General features: G+C 35.1%; 1 protein-coding gene and 1 pseudogene across 1 annotated transcript in view; one reads left to right on the top strand and one right to left on the bottom strand.

The window, feature by feature from the left end:
• TC2N (tandem C2 domains, nuclear) overlaps positions 1-14,184 on the bottom strand; it is a 46,223-nt gene that overhangs the window by 18,096 nt on the left and 13,943 nt on the right. Inside the window, exons 2-7 of the mRNA XM_060165896.1 lie at positions 12,140-12,262; positions 10,555-10,788; positions 3,632-3,799; positions 2,076-2,167; positions 783-858; positions 144-244 (exon numbers count right to left, since the gene is read on the bottom strand). Coding sequence (XP_060021879.1) covers positions 144-244; positions 783-858; positions 2,076-2,167; positions 3,632-3,799; positions 10,555-10,788; positions 12,140-12,206 — 738 coding nt within the window. The 5' untranslated portion in view covers positions 12,207-12,262. The remainder of the gene's footprint in view (positions 1-143; positions 245-782; positions 859-2,075; positions 2,168-3,631; positions 3,800-10,554; positions 10,789-12,139; positions 12,263-14,184) is intronic.
• LOC132529422 (ribosomal biogenesis factor-like) lies at positions 8,674-9,355 on the top strand (annotated as a pseudogene).

Below are 14,184 nucleotides of genomic sequence, written 5' to 3'. Positions count from 1 at the left end.
TTTTCTGTAAAATCCTATAGAACCCTAAATTCCAAAGAAGGTATTGACCCATTCCCTGGAACAGAGCAACAGTAGATGCTTATAATTTATAGTCTAAATATTCAATTATGTACGAAAAGTTTGTATTAACTGTATTAACTTACCTGTAAAACTGTGATCCAGATCTGCTCTACTGAAGAATTATAAAACATTTTCACATTTAATCTCCCCAAATCTCTTTCATCTCCTGATAGAGTAATTGTATCTGCATTGTAAAAGAACAAAGATGGTTGAACTACTACACAATCCTTCCAATCCAACTGAGTTTTGATACAACCCAATTTTAAGAGTACAACTGAAAACTGCTATAATTACTTTTTAAAGTTGTCAATTTATTAACACAAAAATCACACTTCAATGCTTTTATTGAAGTGCTGGGGGAAGATATACTATAAAAAGTACCTGGCTTAAAAACTTAACCCAATTATAACCTGAAAAATTTAAGTTAAAACTAAGAAAAACTTTCCCAAATAACACTGATATGGCCTTAATACTGTATGCTTCTGGAAATTCCCTCACTAACATACTTTAAAACAAACGAAAGATATTTAATTTTAAAGATGCCTTTATGCCTGAACACTAAAAAATGGACCATCTGATCTGAGTATTCACATGCAGATAACACTGACAACATACATATAATCATCTAGACTTTTTTTAACCTTATCATAACTACATTCAAAATACTACTGGGTAGAAATAATTCCCTTAAGAATATAAAAGTAGAATACTTTATTCCTTACCCAGGCTTCTGTTACTCCCCTGAGAATTTTTCCTTGAAGAAGAACTACTGGGCATACTGGACAATGAATCATGTCTCTACAAATAAAATTCTTCTTTAGTCAGATGTTGCATATCAGACTTTAAGGATTCTGAAACTGATGCCCCAATACCCACCCTAATATCAAACTGAGTGCTAATCATTCTGACAGTGTTACTGGTCAGAATTTTTCACTTTTAGATAGTAAAGGGGGAAAAGGTTTTCTGTGTGTGTGTTACCAGGAAAATAGTAAATATCTTACTAGGTAATATATGGGAAAGCCTTTGCTGTTTTTGGTTTGGCTTTGTAATAAGGAGGAAGAGATTACTGTTTATATGTCATACTTGCAAATACTAATGAAAATCAGAATATATTTGGAAGTGCCCTGTTACCTAAAAACCTATAAAACAGCAGTTATCAAAGCATAGTCCCCTGGGCCAGCAGTTTCAGCCTCACCTGGGAACTTGCTAGAAATACAAACTCAGGCCCTGATGCAGAGCTACTGAATCAAAAGCTCTGGGGATGAGGCCTGGCAATCTGTATTTTAACAAGTTCTTCAAACAATTCTGATACGGTAAAAAAAAAACTGGTGCTATAAAGAATTAATTCTGCAAAAAATTAACTCAACCGAGGATTATTAAGAATACATTTCCATTTAAATGTATGCATATACATTCACATGGAAAAATGTCCACAGGTACCTATAACAATATTTTCATAGTACTTTTATTCTCAGTTATAGGAACATAGGTGATTTTCTTTTTACCTTGCTTAATTCTGGTTTCTACTTTTAAAATAATAATCACAGCTTACTTTATTTAAAAAAACATTTTTTAAACATCAAAAAACTCAATTCTATTTCAAAAAAAGGAGAACATTGTGTTAATATTAATGAATAATTAAAGTTCTACATCTCAATAGAAATACTAAGTTTTACTAACTAGGTAGTTATGTTCAATAAGAAAAGTCAAATCAATAAGCACTTTTAAGTATAACATTTTAAATTCCAACTGCCTCAAGACTGCCTCATTACATACCATGAGAAAAGTAAGATTCATAAAAGAACAAGAGAAAAACTATTGCCTTTTAGTATTCAACTGAGACCTTCCTGAAATAACGCACATAGGAAATGCCAAGTGTTTATTCTTTAGCTATTAGGACAGATACATCTACAAAATATACATAACATGTTGTTCCTAATGTAATTCACACATTTCTGAAGTTTTAGCTTGAAAATAAATTACTGCATATAATTAAATTCATATAAATAATTTACCTGAATGAACTGCTGAGATGAACTTGTAACATCAAACATAGACTTGCTTAGTCCAGGGGAATTGGGAAGTCTATTGGTCCTTAAGTCACAAACTACAAAGGGACATGAGAAAATTACTTATTTTTATAGTAAAGAAGAAGGACTTCCCTGGAGGCGTAGTGGTTAAGAATCCGCCTGTCAACGCAGGGGACACGAGTTCGAGCCCTGGTCCAGGAGGATCCCACATGCCGCGGAGCAACTAAGCCCACGCGCCATAACTACTGAGCCTGCACTCTAGAGCCCATGAGCCACAACTACTGAGCTTGTGTGCCACAACTACTAAAGCCCACGTGCCTAGAGCCCGTGCTCCGCAACAAAAAGAAGACACCATAATGAGAAGCCCGCACACCACAATGAAGAGGAGCCCCCACTCGCTGCAACTAGAGAAGGCCCACGCACAGCAACGAAGACCCAACACAGCCAAATTATGGTTTCTAAAATAGAAACCATAATTGTTTACAAACAATAAATGAATAAATTTTAAAAAAACACACATTAAAAAAAAGGAGAAACACTTAATTCTACTTAATTACCATGAACTGAATCTCTATAGGAAATATAGCATGAATATTATATGCAAATCTACTTAAGAGACAAAGCCTTCTAATCAAGTTTAAAAATTGCTTTTCAATTATTTTACTTTTGTTTGAAACAGAAACCAACACAAATCAAACAATACATTTTCACATCCACATCAAATATCAAGCAGGAAAAATTCATTCTTTTTGCTTACATGATCCAATTCTTCATCCCAGAAGAATAATCTAAGAGGATGTAAGTCCTCTGTACTAAATGCAATTCAACTATTTAATGAGCACTTATTACAATACTGAATTCCATGTACTGTTATATTTCGAGTCTGTATATGTAGTTTCCTTCCTAAACTATAAGATCATTGAAGAATGGAATTCTGTATAATAATTGTATAGTCTAGCACAGTGATGAAATACATATTTAAATAAGTATTTCTACTTTATTTCTAGTACGTCAGCCTGAATTCAGTGGTTGAGATAGCTATATATTTTTCCTGAATATCAGTGAAAATTTTGTGAATCAGAGTCTATAATTGATACAGTCTCAAATATTAAACTAACGAAGACTGGTAATCATTTAGGCATTTTCTATTTTCTTTGTTTACATTTCTAATCTCATCATTAGTTTCTAAATGCATCATTTTCACTGAATAGAGCAGAAAATAAATAGAGCTCGTAAATACTTGTTGTAGAATATGAATGGATAGATGTTATATAAAATATGTGCAAAATCTAAAAATAAAATTTCTTTCAAAAAAGGACAAACAAAATGGAACTTGGAACTACCAATATACATAACTCATTAATCTTTCGTTTTTACATTAGATATAAACCACAGAGAAGTTACGATGCTTATCATATCACTTCTGAAGCCTGCTTTTCTCTTTATTTTTAAATTGCTTTTCATAAAATGAATCATTTCTTCCAGAATTTAGATTTAATTTGATTTCTACATTTGTTAAAGAGGAAAAATTTTTTTCATACCCGATCCATATCGTTTCGTTGTTTCTGAACGAGGAAGAAAGCGCCGACTCAAATCAGGTGACACGTGCTGATACATATAGAATGGGTTATATACATCATAGCTGGGTCCATGCTGAGACGAACTGGAAAGTTCTACCTTTCTAGCTCCAAAAGATGCTCTGGCAGATCCTGAAAGCAAGTGTTTCTAAAGTTTTACAACACCCTTTTCTTGGAGTTATTAGCCAACAACTGGTGTACCCAAGGCAAAGGGAAAAAAATGTCTCAAGTAATACTAAATCACATGCATTTGATATCTAAAAAAATGAGCAGATGTTTATTCAGGCCTAACTGTGTGGAGTATTCTCCCAGGTGTCAGTCATGAACCTTGCTCTCAAGACAGTCTGATAAATGTCTGGCATTCCTCTTTGCCCTACAGATAATTCTAAATTTTGTGACAGGCGTTTCCTTTATTTTTCTACTGCAGAAAGAACATCTTTTAAGTAAAAAAGATAATCATTTTTTTTTGGAGATGCACTCTTTTCACAAAGACAGAACATTTATAAAAACTGACCACATGCTGAGATACACTGAGCAAGTCTCAATAAATTTGAAAGGACTGAAATCAGAGTATGTTCTATAACCACAATGCAATAAAGTTAGAAATCAAATAACGAAAAGAAGAATAAAAAATATTTATATGGGGGCTTCCCTGGTGGCACAGTGGTTGAGAGTCCACCTGCCGATGCAGGGGACACGGGTTCGTGCCCCGGTCCGGGAAGATCCCACATGCCGTGCAGCGGCTGGGCCCGTGAGCCATGGCCGCTGAGACTGCGCGTCCAGAGCCTGTGCTCCGCAACGGGAGAGGCCACAACCGTGAGAGGCCCGTGTACCGCAAAAAAAAAAAAAGTATATGTAAACATAAAGAACCAAGAAACACCAAAATATAATCCTTAAGAAGAAAAACAAGATTGAAAGATTTGCTCTACTCAGTATTAAGAATAGAATATTTGAACAATAATAAGATCAATGGAACAGAGTAGAAGGCTCAGAAAGAGAAACCCCTTTTATGGACACTTGATTTATAATCAATGTGGCACTGCGTAACAGTGGGAAAGAATGGTCTTTTCATTAAAAGGTGATGAGTTCCCTGGGGGCCTAGTGGTTAGGATTATGGGCTTTCACTGCCATGGCACGGGTTCAATCCCTGGTGGGGGAAGTTCCCACAAGCCACACAGCACGGCCAAAAAAAAATAATAATAAAAGGTGATAAGAAAATTGGATATTGGTGTAGAAAAAAAGAACACTTCAATCCAATAAAACATATTAACAAAATATAAATTCCATGTGGACTGTAGATCTAAATTAAATGTTAAAGGCAAACCAATAAAACTTCTATATTTAATTAAATTTATAAGAAAGTTCTCACGGCCTTAGACCAGGGAAGCACTTCTTAAATGGAACATAGTATTAACCATAAAAACAATTTTAATAAGCCTAACTACATTACAATTGAAAATTCCCATTGGTCAAAAGACTATTTAAAGAGAGTGAAAAGGTAACCACAGAGTGGGAAAAGATATGTGTAACATATATAACTGACAAAGGGCTCATATCCATAATATATGAGGAACTCCCATAAACCAGTAAGAAAAAGACAGGCAAGCCCAAATATAAACTGGCTTAACACTGAGCAGGTACTTCAGAAGAGAGGCTATCCAAATAGCCAATAAACATGACCTAGTGATCAATCTCATTAGTCATGAGGGAAATGCAAGTTAAAACTCCAATGAGGGCTTCCCTGGTGGCGCAGTGGTTGAGAGTCCGCCTGCCGATGCAGGGGACATGGGTTCGTGCCCCGGTCCGGGAAGATCCCACATGCCGCGGAGCGGCTGGGCCCGTGAGCCATGGCCGCTGAGCCTGCGTGTCCGGAGCCTGTGCTCCACACGGGAGAGGCCACAACAGTGAGAGGCCCGTGTACCACAAAAAAAAAAAAAAAAAAAAAAAAAAAAAAACTCCAATGAGATACCACTCATTCATAATGTTGAATGAAAGAACTCATAACAAAAGAATATATACTGAACATGTAATTTCATTTATATAAAGAACCCATAACAAAAGAGTATATATTGTATATGTAATTTCATTTATATAAAAAACACATAACAAAAGAATATATATTGAATATATAATTTCATTTATATAAAGGTCAGAAAAAAACTAAACCACAACATTTAGGGGTATGTGCTTAGGTGGTCAAAAGTAAAAATAGCAAGAAAGTGATGATTATTACAACTGGGATTCTGATTACTCTAGAGTGACTGAAAAGGGGGAAGATGGAAGCTTTTGTTTTACTAGTAACACTCTATTTGAGTGGTGACCATACACGCACTTTGCTTTGTAGCAAATCACTGGGCTGTAAATTTCTGTTTTGTTCCTTTTTTCTATGTGTATTATATCTCACAATTTTTAAAGGGTAAAACAATAGATCAAATTCCTTTCAAAGTTAAGACTCACATTAGAAATAATAGACATAAAGTTTTTCAAATGTTTAAATCATCACCATCTTTTAAATCTTTTTATCCCATTTAAAATAGAAACCACAGTAGAAATTAATATTTTCTGAAAAAGCTAAACAATAAAACAGGTGGCTTCACACTGAGTTCAGAAAAGAAAAAGAAAATATGTGGTTATGAAGTGAGATCTTATCCTCACACTCTGGTTCAAATAACTATGTGTACAATCCAAGCCCTGTACAAAGGCAGATGGATGCCAAGAGGGAGGTATCATGCCAGAGAGCCTTATAAGGAGCCTGTACACCTTATAAGCTAACTCTTAAATTGTTCAGCACATAAACACTGCTACAAAAGTCTGTTTATGGTAATAAGAGTAGCACTGTCAAGAGCAGTAGCACCAAAGATGACTCTCTATCTTTATAGGCTAGCCCTAAAAATGAATATTCTTACTCCATTTTTCCTTTATAAGTCAGTCAGTAAAGAATTCCAATTTTCCCCTTAAAAAGATATCAGTTTTAAAGTTCAAGAGGCATTTCTCTCAATTTACAGAATCACAGTGCTATAAAACTAAACGTAAAGTAGCACAACTGCTTATACCTCTCAAAAGCCCAATTAAAATTTTCAATATTTATTCAAAATGCATTCTCTTAATGGATAGGTAGATAGATATGGGATGAAGCAAACAGAGTAAAATGTTAATAATACAATCTGTTATCAAAGCAGTAAGCTGCAGCTATAATCAGATCCATCAGCAAGTAAGCAATGCAACTTAACAAATTTAAAATATCTGAAACATAATTTTAGTCATTATTGATAGTGGTCTGCTCTACCTTCTCAAAATCTCCATATCAGCCCATCACTCACACATTCATGTAAACATACAAGATACACATGTTTGATTTCCATAATTAGGCACCAAGAATACTTTCCTGACTCTAATTAAATAAAATAATTTTCTCTCCAATATGCTAAAAATCAGATGGCTTTACCAGATCTTTATTGAGCCTATAATTTAAGTGTAAACCAATTTCTCACTCATTCAACTCAAAAAGTAATCTGTTTTCCAGTGATACAATGAAAAAAAAAAAAGACAAAAGAAAAACTATAACATATTGCCAGGTAGGTATTTCTTACTTATCTTCTGATAATGAAAATACATAAAATACCCCACATGTCTAAAAATAGAGAATTTATTAACTAAATTATGGTACATCCATGTGATTTAGTACTATGGGGCCATTAAAAAGCTTCACAATATATGATATGAATAAAACAGATTACAAGACCATTTATATGGTTTAACCATAATGTTGTTAACAAGTGCGAGAGAAAGAGAAAGATCAATCGATCAGGGTATCCTGTGAGCCAGAACTTTTAAAAACTGTTTTGGAGAGACACTGCTGATATGTGCAAAACAGGGTGGTAGGCCAGGCTTAGGGTTCATCCTTCCTTGCTTAAAAAAAAAATTATCACTGCTACCAGACCCAACTCTCCTGTAGATAACTACAATAAACTCTAAACCAAAACCAAACCAAACAAACAAAATACCCTGAAGGTACTAGAGAGTGAACAAAAGTAGTGAGGATTCTGAACAGCACTTGACTCTGGGACAAAGGGGAATGGCCACCTGTTTTTAACGACTTTTAGCCTGTGGGCAGGACAAAATTGGCACTGTGCAGGGTGGATAAAATTCCGGTAGAAAACCCAGTCTTTCTGGCCTGAAGAACAGAGCGCAGAGTTCAGAGCAACCACAGCTGCTAGAAAGTAAGGTGGGAATCTTGGAAAGGAGAAAACCTCAAGTTCTATGACTAAAAGTCTGCTCAAATATCTGGCTGATCCCTGAACCACACATGTGTGGGACAGACTCCAACTAAGGATAAAAAAACTAAGCTCAGATAGCAGCTGCCACCAAAGACACAGAATCTGCAGCACAGTACAATCAAGTTAATTGCCTGCTGAAGTTAGGGAGGGAGGGAGGAAGGGATGGAAAGGAGGAGGGAGGGAGGAAAGGAGGGAGGGAGGAAAGGAAGGAGAGAGGTAGGGAAGGGAGGGAGGGAGTGAAGGAAGGAAAAAAAAACCCATCGGAGTAATGTAACAGGTTCCAGAGTCTCCACCACATAACATCCAACATCCAGAACACAATCCAAAATTACTCCACACAAAGAAACAGGAAAATGTGACTCATTCTTAAAAAAAGACAATCCACAGAATCCAAACCTAGATGACCCAGATGTCAGAATAGTAGACAAAGATGTTAAAACTCAAAGACCTAAAAGAAAATAGGTTCACAATAATGGGGGCGGTGGGGGGGAAGAAATCACAGAAAAGAAATAGAAACTATAAACGAAGAACCAAATGTAAATATTACAACTGAAAATACATCTAAAATTAAAAACTCACTGGATGGACTAAACAGCTGAATGGAAATAATGGAGGAAAGAGACAGTGAACTTGAAAATAGGTCATTATTATCCAGCCTTAAGAACAGAAAGGAGAGGCATGCAGATGGCGTCACCGGGAACTTGAGCAGCTGCATGAGAGTATCAGACAATGGCCAAGAACAAACTAAGAGGGCAGAAGTCCAGGAATGTATTCCACATAGCCAGCCAAAAAAGCTTAAAAGGTTGAAACTAAAGCAAAACCAGTTACCACTAATCTTAAGAAGATAAACATTGTGAGTGATGAAAAAGTTAACAGGACTTCCCTGGTGGCGCCGTGGTTAAGAATCCACCTGCCAATGCAGGGGACATGGGTTCGAGCCCTGGTCTGGGAAGATCCCACATGCCGCGAAGAAACTAAGCCTGTGCGCCACAACTACTGAGCCTGTGCTCTAGAGCCCGCAAGCCACAACTACTGAGCCCACGTGCCACAACTATTGAAGCCCGTGCACCTAGAGCCCGTGCTCCGCAACAAGAGAAGCCACCACAGTGAGAGGCCCGCGCACCACTGTGAAGAGTAGCCCCCACTTGCCACAACTAGAGAAAGCCCACGCACTGCAATGAAGACCCAACGTAGCAAAAATTAAAAAATATAAAATGAATAAATAAATCTTTAAAAAGAAAAGAAAAAGTTAACAGAGTGAATAAAGCTTCTGTAGATATACAAAAGAACGTGCAGCTTCTCAAAAGGCCTTTCCCTTGAATCTCTGCAGAAACAGCTGACTCCTCAGCAGTATCATGAAAATGAACCAGTTAATGTTGATGAAGCTACAAGATTAATGGCTCAGTTGTAATACACTGGTGATGCATCAAATTCCCCAAAAAGACCAATAAATTAAATGTCTTATACAAAAAAAAAAAGAATAGAGAGGAGCAAAATAGGTGGAAAAAAAAGAAGCCTCACAGACACATAAGACAATATCAAAAGGTCCAACATATGTGTAATTGGTATCCCAGAAGGAGAAGAGAGAAAGGATGGGGCAGGAAAAATATTTAGAGAAATACTGTGGATCTTGATAGGAGTTTGGATTACATTGGTATATCCCTTTGTCAAAGCTCAACAAATACACGCTTAAAATTTGGGCAGTTCATTGTGTTTAAAGTTTATGTCAAAAGAAGAAAACTGTAGACAATTGAACTTTAGTAAATGATATATATGCTTAAGTATTTAGAGGGAAGTGTACTGATGTCTGCAATTTACTGTGAAATGCATTCTCCCCTTACCCCCAAAAGGATTAATAATGGTTAGAGAAATGGATAGATAGGTATGTGATAAAGTATAATAGTAAAATGTCAATGACAGAATCTATGTGGTGGATATACAGGCATTCACCATTAAGTTCTTTCAACTATTCTGTATGTTTGAAATTTTTCAGGGAATAAATCATTGTGAATGACAGTGTTTCAATGAACTAAAATGAAATATTTCTAAAATACAAGAGTTACATGTTGTTCCCTTTTATCTTCCTTAGTTCATTGGCCTCTAAAACATCAGCCAAAATTCAGCCAATGAATCTACCTCATTCAAGTGGCTGTTTAGGCTGGGAAGTGTATCTAGACTGAGAAGTATAATAATAAAGAAAGAAGGGAAGGAAGAAAGAATACTTCATTGCTTCCTTATTTCTCTTTACACTAAATTTTAGAAAATAATAAGACTATTTCCTGTATTTACTGATCTAAAACAGAATAATTCCTCTATTGTTTTTCTTTCTAGATGTGTGAAGAATAACTGACATATTACAATTATATTACTCCATTAGAAAGGTCAAATCTACACACAAATGTTGATTGTGATCAGATTTCATAATGGACTTCAAAAACACTGTACAGTAAGTTCCTCTACAGAAAGAGCAGAACATATAAAAAATGAAATGTAAAATTTGTACATAAAAGATATTTTATATCTTTACATATGTAAAAGAGCAAAATAACAGCAATAACAGCTTTTAAATGCTGCAGGTTGATTTTTAAATCCTGCCATTTTACTGTTTACCTTCAAGTTCTTCCAAATGTGAAGGCGTTCCTTGCATCCTGGGCTGAATATAAGATAACTTAAACCTGGGCACCACAAACGGTACTTCTTTGCCATCAGATGGTAATTTGGAAAGTAAATAATCCTCAGTACAGCCAACCTGAGGCTTTACAGAAACGGACGTCAATGGAGGTATACAGATAGCAGTATTTTGGCTATTTGATACTGCTGCTTTAAAGTCTCTTTCCACAGATACTGCGTAGAAGAGAAGAGAAAAGAGAAAAAAATCACAAATATGTATGTAGATTTATATATAATAATCTAAACCTAACATGCTTTGGTACTTATTTAATCATTTTAAAGGAAACTGCTGATACATAAACTACTCATGGGTCCTATCAAGCACTCTGGAATCTACATTAATTCTGTCTAGCCAATATTTGAGAAGTTAATATACTTCTGCCAAAGTATATTAACTTATCATAATGGTAAAAGCAGTTTTTAAAGAGTCTCATTTCCACAAAAGAGCTCATAGATGGAAAACAAGTTTATACTGTAGTTAATTCCACAGTGCATTCAAATAATAATCTAGTCATTTAAATAAAAATACTGTCAACAAAACAATTCTTGTTGTCAATACTAGCGGTTAATTTCAGTCTTAAATACCAAAAGTTACTTTGAAAAGAAGCTAAAGGTCTCGAAGTCTTTACCAAAATCTTTACCAAACCACAAAATAAAATGTACTTTGACCCTAGAATAATATCGACTCTCCCTGTACTAGCTTCTATGACCTATTTTGTCCATTATCTTGAGAGATACTTGATTCCTAAGCTGTGTGACTTAGGATGGGGAGGTAAGGGACACCTAGAGCTAATCTTCATGTACAGTTAGTACCGTCTATAGACTGAATGGAAGTACAATTACTATTGTGTTGGAATTTATGAAATGCTTTATTGCAAAAAAGAAGCCTTCATACTCAAAAACATACTAAGACGCTATGCTTTAGACAAAGAAATATAAGAAAGAGCCAGAGAAAAATAAAGTTCCAGTCATAACCTTGAAGAGCTGAGGAAACCATGCAATAGAAAGCGAAATCTCCAGGAGTCCTTGATAAATGTGGGTCTTGATAAAGTTACAGGTCTCTTCTCTATTGGTTGTTCATTCATTCATGAAAGGCACTTTTTAATGCATTGTTCGTAAATTGGAAATTCTCTGTATTTAAATTAAAACATTTGCCAGAGTATGTTATCCCCCAAATATTTCCCTACTTTTGCCCATACTATTTCATCCACCTGTAATACTCATGTCTAATCCTCACATTCTCTTACTCCCTGCTTCCCACTCAGCTTGCTAAAATCCTCTTCAGACTTCCATACCACGGATCATCTTCTTTGTGGTGATGTCCTAGAGTGTCTCCTGAGTTGAATTCATCTCTCTCTCCCCTATGCCCCAAGGTACTTTCATACTGAGCTAGTGTGCCTTACATTTATGTTTCTGCCTCCCCCGTGAAGTTAGGAAACATGTCTCATTTACATTTATATCACAAAATGTCACAAATAAAGAAGACATTAAATAAATGTTGAAATCAAAACAAAGCAAAACTCACAGTTGTGCTTTTCTGTTCCACCATAGAAACATCCTCTACAGCAACTCTTTATAAATTCTGTTGCCATTACATTCAATCTCCAATATCCAGCAAAAGATACAAATTTCCAATTTTAATATTAATCTGTTGGTAGAATAGAAAACAAGTTAACATGATCATGCTTAATGTCATTAGATATCATTAAATAAATCACATAATCTGTCTAAGACATAATGAGGGCTCCAAAGCAAACATGTTTAGAGCAAAATAGATTTTTGTTCCTTTATGCAATTTTATATAACCTAGGCTCCTTATAAGCTATTAAAATGACATGCTTAAAAATTACTAAATGAACAAATGTTAAATCTGAAAAAAATTCCACTCTCCATTTTCTCTTTCGACTGATATATCTAAATCAATGTCCAAATAAAATTTGCAAGAAAATATGACACTCATAGAAAGTGTGAGAAAATGTTCACTTCCTCCAAATTGATTCTTTTGGTAATCCAAAGGCCCTATAATGAATGAGGGCCAATAAACAAACAACTTCGTATTTTTTGAGTTAGTTTAATACTGAGAATTACACTAACAGAAAAATCTAAAACTCTCTGTCTCTCTCTGTTGCGTGTGCGCGCGCGCGCGCGCGCACGCGCGCACACACACACACACACACACACACACACACACACCAGCTAACTAAACCACAAATAAGATATAGTGGAAATACAGAGAGTCTGTTTTAAATTTACCAGGAACATAAAATTGTATAAGAAGCCAATTGCCTACCTTGGCTTCAATGACTTTGTTCCAAATGCACTGTTTTCATTTATGCCTACTACCTGTACATTTTTCATGGGAAATTTCAAATGCATACAAAAGAAGATAGAATAGTATAACAAAACACCCACCACCTAAACAATGATCAACTCAAGGCAAATCTTAATTCATCTTTATCTCTCTACTAACCCTGTCCTTCAGATTATCTTGAAAAATATTCCAATCATATAATCTCACTCATAAATATTTAAGTAATTATCTCTAAAAGATGTGGCTGAAGGACTCAAGACTTAACTCCAAGGGGTTCTACTGGCTAAACATGGATCAATTTGAGCATCAAAATAAACAGTAACTGTAATGGGTTGTAACATGTCAAGTATTTCTAAAAGGTACTCTCTTTTAACATAACCATAATAACATCATCACATCTAAAAAGTTTAAGATAATCAACTACCCAATGTTCAAATTTCCCCTATGGTGAAATATTTTTTATAGCTGTTTTCTGCAAATCAAGATCAAAATTTGGACTGTTTCCAGTCTTTTGCTGTTAGAAATAGTGACACAGTAACTTTGTATACACATATTTTCAGATATTTCCCAGTATATATCTGTAAGACAGATTCTTAGAGATAAGGACTACTGGGTCAAAAGGTAAATATATGTGTAATTTTGCTTAATACTGCTAAATTTCTCTCTAAAGTTGTACCATTCTGCATTCCCAGTAGCAATGTATGACAGTACCTGTATCTATCACCAAGAGAATATTTGTCAAAATGCTGGACTTTTGCCAATATGATAGGAAAGGAATTATATCTTGTGCTGTTTTAATTTGCACCTCTTATTATAAATCAGGTTGGGCACCTTTTCATATAAAGGCTAATATGTATTTGTCTCTATGAACTCACTGTTCATTATCTCTTGCCCATCTCTCTATAAAGTTATTGGTCCTTTTCTTCCTCAGTTTTAGAGGATTTTCATAAATTTGAGAGATTAATGCAATGTCCATAATGGAAGCAGCAAACATTATTCCAGTTTGTCGTCCTCTTTTCACTTTGGTTTACTAGTGAAATTGATTTACTCTGATGATGGTGTTTTCCTCTATGCAAAAAAGGAGGGGGAGTGTGTATTGTATATACAAATATGCATATATACACATATACATACATATATAAGTGTGTGAATACTGTACATCCTGGTACAGTATGAGAAGTGAATCCAATCCTAGCTTTTCTTAATTGACTATCCCAGTATCACAAACACCACTTATTAAAAATTCCTATTTTTTTCAT

The sequence above is a fragment of the Lagenorhynchus albirostris genome, chromosome 1 (genome assembly GCF_949774975.1).
Source record: "Lagenorhynchus albirostris chromosome 1, mLagAlb1.1, whole genome shotgun sequence".
NCBI classification, from domain to species: Eukaryota; Metazoa; Chordata; class Mammalia; order Artiodactyla; family Delphinidae; genus Lagenorhynchus; species Lagenorhynchus albirostris.
The sequence above is the reverse complement of the archived record's forward strand: the minus strand, read 5'-3'. Positions and strand labels throughout refer to the sequence as shown.